Raw genomic sequence first — 13,019 nt, forward strand, 5'->3', positions numbered from 1 at the left:
TATTTGTAATTGGGTCAAATGCATTTGGCAGTACAGTAAGTTAATTCTTTAATAGCCATCAACTTGTTGTAAAAGGTTACTCATTCCCTTTGTGAATAAATTAGTTTAGTATGCACCTATTTAACCGCATCTATTTACTCTACCACATAGATCAGATTCCGACCCACTTCGGTTAATTTGCCTCCCTGCTCCACGCTCACTCGCTTGTCGGCGACATCCAGGATGAAATTTCCCTCGCTGAGCAGCGTTTTGCCCGTTTTATAATCCTGAAAGTTGGGTATCTTGCGGGGACCCAGCAGTAGGTCATCGAATCGCCAGATTTTAAGATTAGACAGATCCGTTTTGAGCCCAATTACTTTGGAGATCTTCTCACGCAACGACTGCACTGTATCGCCCTCGGAGATGATGGTGTTGATTTGGAAGAGCGACGAACGCTCTGTGGGATTCACCAGCTCAACGCTCACATTGGGTGCCACACTAAAGCTGATGAAAGGCGAGCCAGGGCGCACTTCCTCGCGAGTTTTCTCTGGTGCTGAGGGATCATCGGTATACTTTACTTCCAGAGAATCCAGCTATGAAAAAACAAAGCATAGGAGTTAATGGAGAACTATATTAACTGTGGGATTTATCTCACATCCAGGGTGTTCTTGAGGTACTCCAGATTGCTGATTAGCACTTGCCGCTCATCGAAATCCAGGTTTACAGCCAGGGCCGCTACTCCCTTGCCGGACTCCACTTTTTCGCGAATCATTTGAGCGAACGGCATCACTCGCTTCATGAACTTCTTGAGTTCTGCCTTCTGTTGGAGGGTGGCAGCAATCACCTTGTTGTCCGGCAAGGCCTTGGACTTGTTGAACAGCTCCCGCATGGTGTCCAGGACACAGCACTGCCAGGGCGGATAGGTTTTGGCAGCCCAAATGAGGGCACGATTGGGTTTCGCTGTCTGCGGATCCAGTGCCTTCTCTTTGCCACCCTTGGCCTTCAGCTGCAGCAGGTTCTTTAGGTTGAGACGGAAGGCGTGAGCCGACTCCATGAGGTACTCGGAGCTCATAATATCGAGCTCATTGATGGCCCCTACCTCGGGCCAGCGAGCGTGGACAATGGACTCCTTGTTACCCAACAGTCCCCAAACGTGTTCCGCCATGTGCGGGCAGATAGGAGCCACCAGCAGAGCCTGACGACGTATGAACTCTAGCACCAGCTCCACGTGCATACCCTGGGTGCCGCACAGCTCGCGGTACTTGTCGCGGGCCAGCTGCAGCTCATAGAAACCGCTCCTCAGAGCCTCCTTAAACAGCATCTTCCGATAGTTGTCGTCCGTCTGCTGTGTCTTGAGGTTCAGCTCGCTAAGGAAAACCTGATCATTAAACGTTCTGGCGGCGCCCTTTCTCAGAGTGCTTTTCGTTTCCAGCATCTCTTTGACCCACTCGATGAACGTGAACAGCCGCAAGATGCCCGCATCCGCTGTGCTCACGACAAAGTTGGCATCCTCAATGCTGTCACCGGCATCGGCTAGACACAGACGCATGCCATCGGCCGAGAACTTTTCCACGGCATCGGTTAGGGTGAGGAAATTGCCATCCGACTTGGACATCTTTGCGGAATTGAGCAGCAGGTGTCCATTTACGCGCATGCCCTTGGGCCACTTTGTGTCATCTTTGGGCCAAATGGCGGCATGATTGTACAGAGTGAAAGTCAGATGGTTATTGATCAGATCCTTGCCAGAAACACGGAGATCCATGGGATACCAATACTCGAACTCGCGACGCAACACAGCCAAATGCTCCAGCTTAATGTTTGACTTCTTTGGTGGCGGTGTCTCTTTGAAGAAGATATAGTCCCAGACCTCAGAGGTCATGTCAGCTGGAGTGATGCCTACAACAAAGATGGTAATAGATTAAGAGGGTATATCATTAAATTAACCGAAAATTGACATACCAAAGGGACCGGGCTTCTCGCCACGAAGGCTTCCGCCCTGTATCAGATGCACAACTGTATAGTATGCCATGTAGATGGTGGAGTCCGACAAAGACTCAATCAGCCACTGCTCGTCCCACGGTAGCTTGGTGCCCAGACCGTAGGTGCGCGAGCAAGCGTACTCATGCAGCCAGTTCAGACACGCCTCGAAATTGTTGCGTGCCTCTTCGTGAAAGGTCTCCATGTCGTGCAGTATCTTGAAAGCCTGCTCCTTCCAAACGGTTTCGCCGTAGGTGATGTACCACTGATTGCACAGCGCCACCACACACTCATCGGCCGAGCGAGACAGGATGGTCTTTTCCGGCTCATAGTAGACTTCCGCCTCGTTGGCATCCACCATCTTCTTTTGCAGATTCTTCTTGACATCCTGGACTTTGCTGCCGGCAAATTCCCCAACCAACATGATGCCGTCATAGAAACCTGAAAAGGATTCCAAATTAAATATGAATGTGAATCTCTATAAGGCGGCAGTCGCTTACTCTTCAGGTAGCACATTTCCTTGGCTTCGGCGAGCTTGTCCTTGTCGTTTTGAGACTGAATCTTAAGTGTATTGTAGGCATGAACGGCACAGAGCTTGCCCAGCGTAGGCACCTCAATGATCGGGAAAGGCTCATAGTTCAGAACCATCTCATCTTTTAGTCCGTACTTCTGGCGGAACGCCTCCTTCTTCTGCAGATCAACCAGGGCAGCGTAATCGTCGGGCGAGTCGGAAGGCACTGAGGTAACCACACCCGTGCCCTTGTCCGCTTTGATGCTTAGCATGGGAAGCGTGTATATGATTTTGTGGGACGTCAATGGTGCCGAGAGGGGAGTACCCAACAGCTCTAGGCCTGTGATCTCGGCCAGCACAACAATATTGCCCTCCTCGGCAGTGAATCCCTGGTATGCCATGTTCCGCGCAGCACGACGAGTACTGATCCAAACTTCATCCCGAGAGGTCTGCCACGCAATGTACTTGATGTCCGGATGCAGCCAGCAATTGGTCTGGCCGTACATCGTCTCCGGCCGCAGTGTGGCGGCAACCATGTAAATGGGTTTCTTGATAGCGCTGCAAAAGAAACACCGCTTAAATCACGATCGAAGCGGGGTAATAAATGACTATTTCAGACCTCAATACTTTGGGTGCCTGCAGCACTTTCATTTTTATCAGAGTGTACTCCTGCGGGCCCACGCCCTCGCCAGTGGAACGATCGTGGTCCATGCACGGCTGTCCATCCTTGGGTGAGTAGATGGTGTAGCGCTTTCCGTACATAATCTTGCCGCGCTGCTTCAGATGATTGAACTGCCAGCGGACAAACGAATCAAAGAAGGGATTAGCATCCGTTGTGATAAATTTGCGCCGCCAATCGATGTGGGCACCAATGCTCTTTAGGTCCTGTATCGCCAGAGGTGGGAAGTAGTTCAGCCAATGCTGGGGGTCGGAGAACTCTTTGATTTCCTCATCCTTGAGGCCCAGACTCTGCATGATCTGCCACTGGTACTTGGCCGCTCCCGTCTTGGCCACAGCCTTGCTTTTCTTGCCCTTAGACTTATCCTTGGGTATCTCCGACTTGGTCTCCTCAACGGGTGCCTCTTCCACCGCCTCTGGAAACTGGGGAGGGTAACCAAACAGTTCCATTTCGCGCGTCAACTTGTCGGCACATGCCTTGATCGGCATTCCAGTGCAATGGAAGCCAAAGGGCCACAAGACGCGACGTCCCTTCAGCCGATGGTACCGCACGGCAAACTCCGCCTTGGACAAACTAAATGTATGGCCCAAATGCAGACGTCCATTCATGTAGGGAAAGGGAAACGTGACGAAGAATTTCTCCGACTGTTCCTTCTTTGGCGCCGCCGGTGCATCCGTCTGATGGACTTGTTCCTTTTCCCAGCGCTCCTGGACTTCGCGCTCGATCTTCTGCAGGTATTCCACCTTGAAGGTGCCTTTCCGCTCGATATTCGCCTAGTGCACACAACGAAATTTGCATTTTAAAAAGGGCGCATATGTATGAATGAAGAAGAATTCCCGGAAAATATTGCATCAGCCGGCATGCTTTCGTGGCAGTTTGCTGAATTTAGCCACCACCAGATAAAAGAGCTCTGCGGAGATTTCCATCAACCATTATTACTCACCATTTTAGATTAGTGCACGTCGCAATTGTTTAAAACAATTGTTTTATACAGATTTCCGCACTAAAAGCAATATTGCCAGTGCAACGTGTTTACCAAAAGAAAATCGATAGTCGATAGACAGAATCGCTGTGGAAAAGCCTGAAGGGGTGACGCAGGGCTGCTGAAGAATAATAAATTAATAATTAATTGGTTAATTAATTATTGATTGGTTGTTGGCATGTTTCTGTTGTTCACACTGCTTGCTTTTCGAGTCCGGTTCACATCATTAACTTAAAATGCAGTGTACAACCATCAATATGAATATCTCTGCACACTTTTTGTTCCCTATCTAGGTCGCACACCTTGCAACTTACTTAGGGATGCGGCTTAACACTATCGATGTACATAATTTAACCATCGATAGACCAACTCAAAATTCCATCGATATTTCTAATTTAACCTAGTTTTTTTTTCTTAATTAGTGAAAATATAGTATAAGCACATTTAGAGAAATTGTAACATAGTTAAGCACACAAAACGTAACAATTGTGGAAAGTATTTGTTAACAATGCGACCAGTATTTGCCTTTTTGCTGCTGGCGCTCATCTGTGCGTGCCAGGCGCAGTCGGACTTCGAGGAAGGCGATAATGACAATGATTTTGCCGAATTCGATGATGAGTTCGTGGGTTCCAACTATTACACAGAGCCAGCGGCCAAAAATGCAGAGTCCAATTCAGCAGGTGAAGCTGGTGGAGCCATTGGATCTAGGGAGGAACAAGTGCCGCCACGCAAGCAGCCACAAATCGTTGACGACGACGAGGAGGACGGCCTTGTAGAGGAGGACGACGAGTTCGAGCACTTCCAGGACGAGGAGGAGTTCGAGGGCTACGACGGTGGCGACGCCAAGGACCCGCCAATCGACGAGCAGGCCGAGCCCAAGCTCAACATACCCAATATCCCACTGCACTTCCGCACCCACTGGGACTCCTATTGGATGGAGATGCTGATGGTTGCGGGTCTGCTTGCGTACTTTGCCAATTTCTTTGCGGGAAAGGCGAAGAACGCACGACTGGCGCAGCTCTGGTTCAGCACGCACAAGGCTCTGTTGGACGAGAACTTTGCCCTAGTGGGGGATGACGGAAAGCCGGAGAATGAGAGTCCCGGTCTGATTAAGGAGAGCGAGAGCCTGTACACGCTCTGGTGCTCGGGACGCACCTGCTGCGAGGGCATGCTCGTCGAGCTGAAGATGATTAAGCGCCAGGATTTGGTGTCCCTGGTGGCGGGACTGATGCGTCCCCAGCTCGATACGGTCCATATCAAAATCGATTTGACGCGTGGCTTAATGGATTCATTTGTATTTGCAGTCGGCACTAAAAAGACCATCACCAAGGTCTTTAAGGAATATACAGATTTGGTAAGAGGATATACCTATGTATTCCCAATTTGAATTCGATTCCAAACACTTGTTGCCATTGCAGAGCAAATTCTGTAGTCTAGTCGGGAAGCCGGAGGATCGCTACAATGTGCCCAACGGCTTCGCAGTGCTCTCGGAGGTGCCAGAGGCCACATCTGCCATACTCGAATCACGTATTATTACTGCACTTAACAAATACCAAAGCTATATCGATTACCTGCACATTTCGGACCAGTTCAGTGGCCCCATCCAGCAGGAGGAGGGCAATACACTGAAGCAGCTGGAGACCAAGCCCGTCCTTCTAGCCGGTTTCAATCTGCCCAAGCATGCCGAAATGGAAACCATTAAGCCGTTGTTATTGTTGATCTTTTATTTAATGGAACGTTTGAAGACTTATCGCATGTCCAAGGAGGTATTGCATTAATCGATCACATCTTTCTTACAGGTAATCACCTTTTAAAATGCATTTCCAGGGCAAGTCGAAGTCGGACAAGAATCGCCAGCGCGTTGAGGAGGAGTTCTTAAAGAGCACACATGCTGCACGTGCCGAGGCAGCCGCTCAGCGTCGCGAGGACAAGCGCAAGCAGGAGAAGGAGCGCATTCTGGCCGATGAGGATCCAGAGAAACAGCGCCGCTGGGAGGCCAAAGAACAGAAGCGGCAGGCCAAAAAGAATGCCCCCAAAATGAAGCGACTGGCCGTCAAATCATTGTAGATTTGCTTCACAGTTTGCCATTAGTTGTCTCTCAGGAGCGCTCCTCCTTAAAGTACATAAATTGACCATTTGTAGTTGTTCCTCAAATGCCACAGAATAAAGCAATATATTATATATTTTTTCCTATGGAGCGCCAAAAACGAAATTACACAATCTAAATTATACCTACCTAAACCTAGCAGATAAGCTGATTATACCGATAAGATAACCCTTTATATCTACGAGACGTCAGGTTTCACATCTTTTGGATTACAAGAGAGGGCAAAACCGAGAAGTTGCACACAGTTAGATGCTCAATCTCTTGCCCAACGCCTTCACACTCGCTCTCGAAGCAAGCACTGCTTCAAATGACATTTCGGGTGCTCGCTTATCAGGCCGAAAAATTGCAATTATATTTACTAGGACTTGGTTTCGAATGGTATGGGTTAACAGAACAAATTTTGATCATTAATCATGTCTTACTTCACTGCACTCTGGCGTTGGGGGCCGAAGGAATCGCGTGTGTGATCTAACACTTGACTGGGAAACAGTTCTCATTGGACACATAAGCAATGTGGTTGCGTAGGGTCTTGATCTGCTTCTGGGCGGCATCGAAGCTGTACGAGAGGGTATTCAGTTGACCTTGCATCTCCCGGATGACGGCTTCGCGATCGTTGACCGACAGGGAAGCGGTGGCACGGCACTGGGCCAGCTCCTTCTCCAGGCGATTGATTTGCTCCTGCTGCTGGGACTTGATCAGTTCTGCGCGCTCCTTGGTGCCGGCTATGATCTTGGCGGACTCAGTTCGCAAGGTGTCGAGATCATCCTGGGTGGCCTTGAGCTGCTCGCAGAAGAGATCGCGCTGGCGCAGGAGCTCCTCCAGTTCGTTGCGGGCCTGGGACAGCTCCATCTGGCACTGGGCTAGTTGTGGGCGCACGTCTACGGAGGTGGGGGAGCTCAACTGGGATTTACAGGACTTGAGCTCTTTGCAGACGACCACCAGCTTTCCCTGCATCTCGTCCTTCTCCTTGCAGATCTGGGCCAGCTTCAGCTGCTCGTTCTCCAGCAGCTTAGGGAAGTGGAGCAGCTCGTTGAGCTTCTCCTGGAACTTTGCCCGGATCTCCTTCACCTCCGTGTTGATCTGCTGCTCGATGCGCTTGTTGTTCATGTTGAGCTTCTCCAGCGATACGCACTGCTCCTCGACCTTCTGCTGGGCGAGCAGGTACTTGTTGCGGTAGTCCTCCAGCTGCTGCGACTGCTCCTTCATAATGCACTTGAACTCCTGCTGCTCCTCCTTCATCTCATTGACGCGAGCACGCAGAAGATTCAGCTCGGCAGCATCGGCATCTCCGTCGGCGCCTTTCGATGGACTGCTACCACAAATGCCCTTCATTCTAGGGGGAGGAATGGAAGCACATATAGATTTAATGGGAGCTCCCGTTGGGGGACACTTACCGCTTCTGCATCTCCTTCATCTGGCAGTCCTTGCGCTGAAACTCTGTCAGCAGACGCGTGTAGTTCTCCTTCATCTTCTCGTACTTGTCCGCCTTGGTGTTGCGCTTCCCCCCGCAGATGATTAGTGGATCGGGTTCCTCTGGGCAGGGCGGCCGTGACGGACATGGGCGCGAGTCCTCCTCGTCGCTTCCCTCATCGCACGGACCAGCGGATTCACGACGGTTCACTTCGTTCAGCAGCCTCTTCACCGAACACTGCATTTTCACAATGCGATGCTTCAGCTTGTCCATGGACGTGACTGATGGCGCAGAGGAATTCTGTGGACATGGGGCGGCATGGCCATGAGCATGCGACCGTTTCGTCGAACGACAGGGCGGTGCGGGCGGGCACACGCTGCTGCTGCTCTCCGGGCAGGGCTTCGCCCCACAGGGCCCCGGACTGCATACGGGCTTGTTTTTGCAGGCCATGATCGCAGCTGCAATCTCTTGCATCATCCGCTTGTCTTCCGGACAGGCGCCCTTCATCTTCTGCATGGCCTTCTGCAGGGCACAGATTAGCCGCTCATCCATGGCACCACCACCACCACCACCACCGCCTCCACCGCCGCAGACACTGGCACATGAGCTAGCATCCTCGCTGCAGGGCTCGGTAGCTCCGCTGTTCGGCTGTCCACCGGGACATGTAGCACCCATGCACATGTAGGGCGAGAGCTGGTCCTCGTCCACGGTGGTGGTCAGGTTCACCTCCTTGTAGTGACGGTGCGAGCCAAAGTTCTGCAGCTCAATGGCCCGCCGCATCATGGTGTGGAGCTTGATGTTCTCCTGCTCCATGCACACGCGCAGGCGCTTGATCTCGCGCATTTCGTTGCGCGTCTGGCAGGGCTTGGAGCACAGGTCCATCACATTAGACTTGATGTCCTGGATGATCTTGTTCTGGCAGTCGATCTCCTTGATGAGAGCCAGATACTCCATGTACATGCGCTTCTGTTCTGGATCGTCGGAGGACTCACCCAGGCGCGAGAACAGATCATCCTCGATCCCCTCCTCCATCAGGTGCTCCTCCATGAACCTCTGCTCATCCTCGTACTCCCCGGGCTCGTCGGTATTCTCCGTATCCGCCATCCTTTAGTTTTGCTACGGTTCACTCGCAATGAAACAAAATTCTACGAATATCCTCTTAATTTTATACGTTTTCTGAGCGTTTACTTTTTTTTTTAATCCCCCTTTTCCCGGTAAATTTCGAAAATAAAATACACTAAAAAATTTTTCAGCGAAGCTGTTGTATTATTCCTAAACGTATAAAATCAACTGAGGCACGGAACCGTATAAGCCGAGTGGGAATATGATAGCACCTTGGGAACGGCCTGCTGTGATTCCGAAAAAATTAATGAATCGACTCGAAGGGTGACGCTTAGTGAGGGACAGAAAACCTAAAGGTGTCTAAGTCCACTAGCCATAAGAAAATTTAGTTAATCATCCAGAGAAATTGATATAGTTTGGGTAAATGTTTGGGCCTATGCTCCAAAACAAACCGATAATGGACCGCGATTTATCAAGAATTTACGTGGAATTTTTTTCCAACACCGCCTTATCGAGGTAATGTTGTATTTTCAAAAGTAGGACTGCTCCACCAATTTACGGTCTCATAAGGTTAAAGCTGAGGTAGAACATTTTATGCTATTGTTTAATAAATTATACTTCCTCCACCTTTATTGCCATTATTATTATTATTATTATGCCATTTAGCTCTTCTTCGCATTCACATATTTGTCCAGTTTCTTTTCTACCTTAGGATTAAACAGGTCTCCTATGGCCTGGAATACATGCTATTTTGCATATTTACAAAATAGATAGAGTCCCCAACAGCGTTGATAATAGAGGTTCCAACCGAGGAGACCCAAACTCCTCAGCCATCACCACCTACACCACTCAAGGAGCAGAAACCGGTACTGTCCTGCCGCTGGAGTTTACCTCAACTAACTGGTTGTACATTAAATCCAATGCAATCCCTAAGCAAACCGCTCTCTTAATTTTTCTTACTCCTTAACAGGCCAACGCCACGGACCATCCAATAAAAATCACCTTGGAGACCACCATAGAGCATGACTTTCCTTTTTGGTGGGACGACGGAAATACATGAATATGTTTACATTTTGTATGGGCAAAAATGAGACTTAAAAATTTTATTCCCACCGCCAAATAGTTTCTGCACGTAAATTCTTGATAAGTCATCAGTCCATTGAGGGTATTTTTTGTTCACGATTTATCGAACATTTACCGACAATTTTTATTTTATAAAAATATATGCATACCAAAAAGAAGGCAATACACTTTGGCCAGTACTTCTTTCTGACTTAATGCGTAGAAATATTGTATGACGGATAAAAAAAAGGTATTGCTTACCTAATAATAAATTTGAAAAGGTTGAGAAGATATGTATGCCATAAGACCATAAAAAAGGCCATCGAAAAAAGGAATAGCAATGAGAGAACTCTTCTCCTTTATTGGCAAATTCTTAGATTACTTTCTTAATTTTATTAAATTTCCCAAAGTTATTTTCAAGCAGCAGTAGAATTTTTTCAACATAAAAAGTAGGCCTGGAAAAATCATTTGGAGCCAGTCGATTTCTAGTAGTCGGGAGTAGAACTTCAAATTCATTAATTTTAGGTAACGAGCGTTATAGTATATATTATTATAAAAATTTTCTGTTAGCAAAAACAGCGTTAAAATTTAACTAGTGCGAATTCAATCAGATCAAACGCTAAATTTAAGTAGTTGTTAAACGCTAAATTTTAGTAGGCGTCAAACGTCAACCCCCAAAAGCCGTCACAAACTAGAAACCACCGCTCACAGCCGACAGTCTGCCGAGGCAGCCTTGGAACAGATTCTAACCGTAATAATAGTCGATGGAGTCGATGGGTAACGACTTGCAGCTGGATCCCACCGAGGTGAAAAGAGAGGAGTTGGGTAAGAAGAGCAGCTGCGTCAGTATGCAGCGAAAGGCATCCGCCCTGGTGGGGCCAGCAGTCAAGGGTCCGAAGATTGACTCGCTGGAGTCGACCCCCTCCAGTATGACCCGTGACGAGCATCACGGAGACGGACAAGGTGACGCAGATCTGGCTCTCAGCGAGGTGGATGAGACCGATCCGAAGCTCGACGATGAGGATGAGTATGAGTGCGATGGCAGGCATCGGATACTGAAGCCTGTGAAAAAGAGATCCGTCTCCTATCGCACTACTGAACGCGTTCGGGATGCTCGTCTGCAGAAGCCCCAAAACTCCGACGAGATTGGGGCGAAGCTGAAGGAGGAGCTGAGCAAGTACAAGCAGGAACTGCAGGAGTACAACGAGACCACCAAGGATCTGGAGGAGAAGTACATGAAGATCAACTACGAGCTGAGCGGCCTGCAGCAGAAGCACGATCATTTTGTGGCCACGCAGGGCAGCAGCTCCGACCAGGAGGAGGAAATGGATGGCGAAATAGACGGCGATGGTGATGGCGTCTATAACTACAGGTCCACGACCAGTATCGCCTCCGATGCATCTCTGGATAACAGTAGCAGCAAGATCTTTCGCAGCAGCAGCAGCTTCATGACCGTCCTAGAAGCTCCCAACTCTTACGAGGATCTGCACCAGAAAAAATACCCCAGGGAGAAGCACGGCTCAAAGCACATGTCCAAGCAGTCACAGCCGAAGAAGAATAAGATGTCCCTGTCCGATCAGGTCGGCGACGACTACAGCAGCCGCATTGTGGAGACTTTGGCCAGTCGTCAGTCCAGGCGACGGCATCGCTCGATGATGAACCACCAGCACGAGGACGATGACGACGACGAGATGGAGGATCAAGAGAACCATCCGGCCTCGATCAAGGATGTCTACAAGGTTCTCAAAGACGTGATGAACACCTCCCAGGATCATCACACGTACAAGCACGAACGAGCGCGTACGCGGGAGCGTGAACGGGAGCCTAGTAGCTCCACCCGAGAGCTCTACTCGACGATCAACAACCTGAAGAGCGAGCAGGGGCAGTACCGAACCATCATTCGACAGCAGAAGGATCGCCTCACCGACTATCACTCACGCTGTGTCAAAGCCCAGGAGATCATGAAGACGCAGAAGCATGAGATCGATAAGCTGCACATCAACAACAAGCAGCTGGAGTCGAGCATCTACCACGACATCGATACCCTGCGCTCGAAGATCGACATGAAGCTGAAGAACATCTCCCACCTGCCGCAGATGATGCGGGAGGAGCACATCAAGTACGAGAAGGCCATGCGGGAGAACTGCGTCCTGGGCGATAAGCTCCGTCTGCTCCATCAGGAGGCCAACCAGCTGAAGCTGAAGATCGATGAGCTGGGCCGCCGTAAGCTGGTGACCATCAACCGCCTGAAAGCCGCCGAGCGAGACCTCAAGATCTTCAAGAACTACAATGCGGCCCTCAAGACGGAGAAGCGGCGCCTCTCCGATGAACTGACCAGCGTGAAGGAGCAGCTGGAGTCCCTGCAGTCAGCCAGCAAACGGCAGATGTGCCGCCATCGGGAGCAGAGTGAGAAGCAGCGCCGCGAGCTCCAAAAGCGCATCTTCGACCTGGAGCTGAAGCTCAGTCGCAGCCAGAACTCCACCTCGAGCCTCATCCAAGAGCGCGACAGCCTCATCGCCGAACTGCAGGCACAGCTCCACACGCTGGTTCACAACTTTGAGGTTTCCCAGAAGCACATTCGTGTGCTGCGACGACACATCTACTCGATGACAACAGGTGGCAGTGGCATAAGCGGTGGCGGAGGAGTTTGTGGCACTGCCAGTTCTGGTATCGGCTCGGCCCAGTCCCAGCGACCAAGCGAGTCATCGGGCATCGGTCGGGTCAATCACAGTTGCCAGGGTTCCAGCGGCGGACGCAGTAATCCACGCATGATGGCGATGAAGGCCAAGGCCTAGAATCAGCCTAGATATCAGCGGCCCAGACAACTTGAAGATATGGCTCACATCCTCTAGGAAGCGCGATGGAGAGAGACAGATGGATGCGATCCATATGATCAAGTTGCATGTTGCTGGTGGCACACGTCATTTACTGCCTGGATTCTGTGAATAAAACTGATACAATTTTTATGTTTCTTTTCCTCTTCTTTTAGTTGTCACTCCGCAATGCGTGTGGGAAACCATCCCTCAAAGACGCAATTACCATGTTGCTCTTTCTCTTTCTAACCCACACACATTACCGCAGAGGAACACGCTCAACGCGTGCTCTCTTCTTCTTGTCCCTTTTGATCCTCTCTGAGCGAGTCTTTTTACCTACGCACTCTCTCTAACAGCTACACCAGCAATGGGACCGACAGTGGACAATAACAAACGGTAAATCGTAAGGAAGGCAACGCAAGATGACACTGAGAAA

General features: G+C 49.9%; 4 protein-coding genes across 4 annotated transcripts; 2 read left to right on the top strand and 2 right to left on the bottom strand.

Annotated features, from left to right (window-relative positions):
* Positions 1 to 31: 31 nt before the first annotated feature.
* Positions 32 to 4,148, bottom strand: LOC6588717 (leucine--tRNA ligase, cytoplasmic). Its single transcript, XM_002014954.2, has 6 exons — positions 4,090 to 4,148; positions 3,087 to 3,919; positions 2,457 to 3,025; positions 1,939 to 2,397; positions 635 to 1,875; positions 32 to 572 (listed from the first exon to the last, which is right to left on the bottom strand). Exons 1-6 carry the CDS (start codon positions 4,090 to 4,092, stop codon positions 135 to 137), a joined length of 3,543 nt encoding a protein of 1,180 aa, XP_002014990.1. The 5' UTR covers positions 4,093 to 4,148; the 3' UTR covers positions 32 to 134.
* A 443-nt stretch (positions 4,149 to 4,591) lies between these two features.
* LOC6588716 (coiled-coil domain-containing protein 47) lies at positions 4,592 to 6,335 on the top strand. Its single transcript, XM_002014953.2, has 3 exons — positions 4,592 to 5,482; positions 5,547 to 5,894; positions 5,956 to 6,335. The coding sequence occupies exons 1-3, from the start codon at positions 4,637 to 4,639 to the stop codon at positions 6,193 to 6,195; spliced, it is 1,434 nt and encodes a 477-aa protein (XP_002014989.1). The 5' UTR covers positions 4,592 to 4,636; the 3' UTR covers positions 6,196 to 6,335.
* Positions 6,336 to 6,562: 227 nt separating this feature from the next.
* LOC6588715 lies at positions 6,563 to 8,946 on the bottom strand. The gene is made up of 2 exons (XM_026988597.1): positions 7,630 to 8,946; positions 6,563 to 7,568 (listed from the first exon to the last, which is right to left on the bottom strand). The coding sequence occupies exons 1-2, from the start codon at positions 8,748 to 8,750 to the stop codon at positions 6,704 to 6,706; spliced, it is 1,986 nt and encodes a 661-aa protein (XP_026844398.1). The 5' UTR covers positions 8,751 to 8,946; the 3' UTR covers positions 6,563 to 6,703.
* Positions 8,947 to 10,369: 1,423 nt separating this feature from the next.
* LOC6588902 (ribosome-binding protein 1) lies at positions 10,370 to 12,736 on the top strand. Its single transcript, XM_002014951.2, has one exon. It carries the CDS (start codon positions 10,535 to 10,537, stop codon positions 12,563 to 12,565), a length of 2,031 nt encoding a protein of 676 aa, XP_002014987.1. The 5' UTR covers positions 10,370 to 10,534; the 3' UTR covers positions 12,566 to 12,736.
* Positions 12,737 to 13,019: the final 283 nt, after the last annotated feature.

This window comes from Drosophila persimilis, unplaced genomic scaffold, assembly GCF_003286085.1.
Source record: "Drosophila persimilis strain 14011-0111.01,24,50 unplaced genomic scaffold, DperRS2 tig00000191-arrow-pilon, whole genome shotgun sequence".
NCBI lineage: Eukaryota > Metazoa > Arthropoda > Insecta > Diptera > Drosophilidae > Drosophila > Drosophila persimilis.

Excerpts from the sequence above, each read along its gene's own strand:
- LOC6588717 (XM_002014954.2), bottom strand. Across the intron at positions 3,026-3,086 it reads CAGGCACCCAAAGTATTGAG|CGCTATCAAGAAACCCATTT; the intron begins GTCTGAAATAGT and ends TTTCTTTTGCAG. Across the intron at positions 573-634 it reads ACCTCAAGAACACCCTGGAT|CTGGATTCTCTGGAAGTAAA; the intron begins GTGAGATAAATC and ends GTTTTTTCATAG.
- LOC6588716 (XM_002014953.2), top strand. The coding sequence starts at position 4,637 with ATGCGACCAGTATTTGCCTTTTTGCTGCTGGCGCTCATCTGTGCGTGC. Across the intron at positions 5,483-5,546 it reads TTAAGGAATATACAGATTTG|AGCAAATTCTGTAGTCTAGT; the intron begins GTAAGAGGATAT and ends TTGCCATTGCAG. Across the intron at positions 5,895-5,955 it reads CTTATCGCATGTCCAAGGAG|GGCAAGTCGAAGTCGGACAA; the intron begins GTATTGCATTAA and ends ATGCATTTCCAG.
- LOC6588715 (XM_026988597.1), bottom strand. The coding sequence starts at position 8,750 with ATGGCGGATACGGAGAATACCGACGAGCCCGGGGAGTACGAGGATGAG. Across the intron at positions 7,569-7,629 it reads ATGAAGGAGATGCAGAAGCG|AATGAAGGGCATTTGTGGTA; the intron begins GTAAGTGTCCCC and ends TCCTCCCCCTAG.
- LOC6588902 (XM_002014951.2), top strand. The coding sequence starts at position 10,535 with ATGGAGTCGATGGGTAACGACTTGCAGCTGGATCCCACCGAGGTGAAA.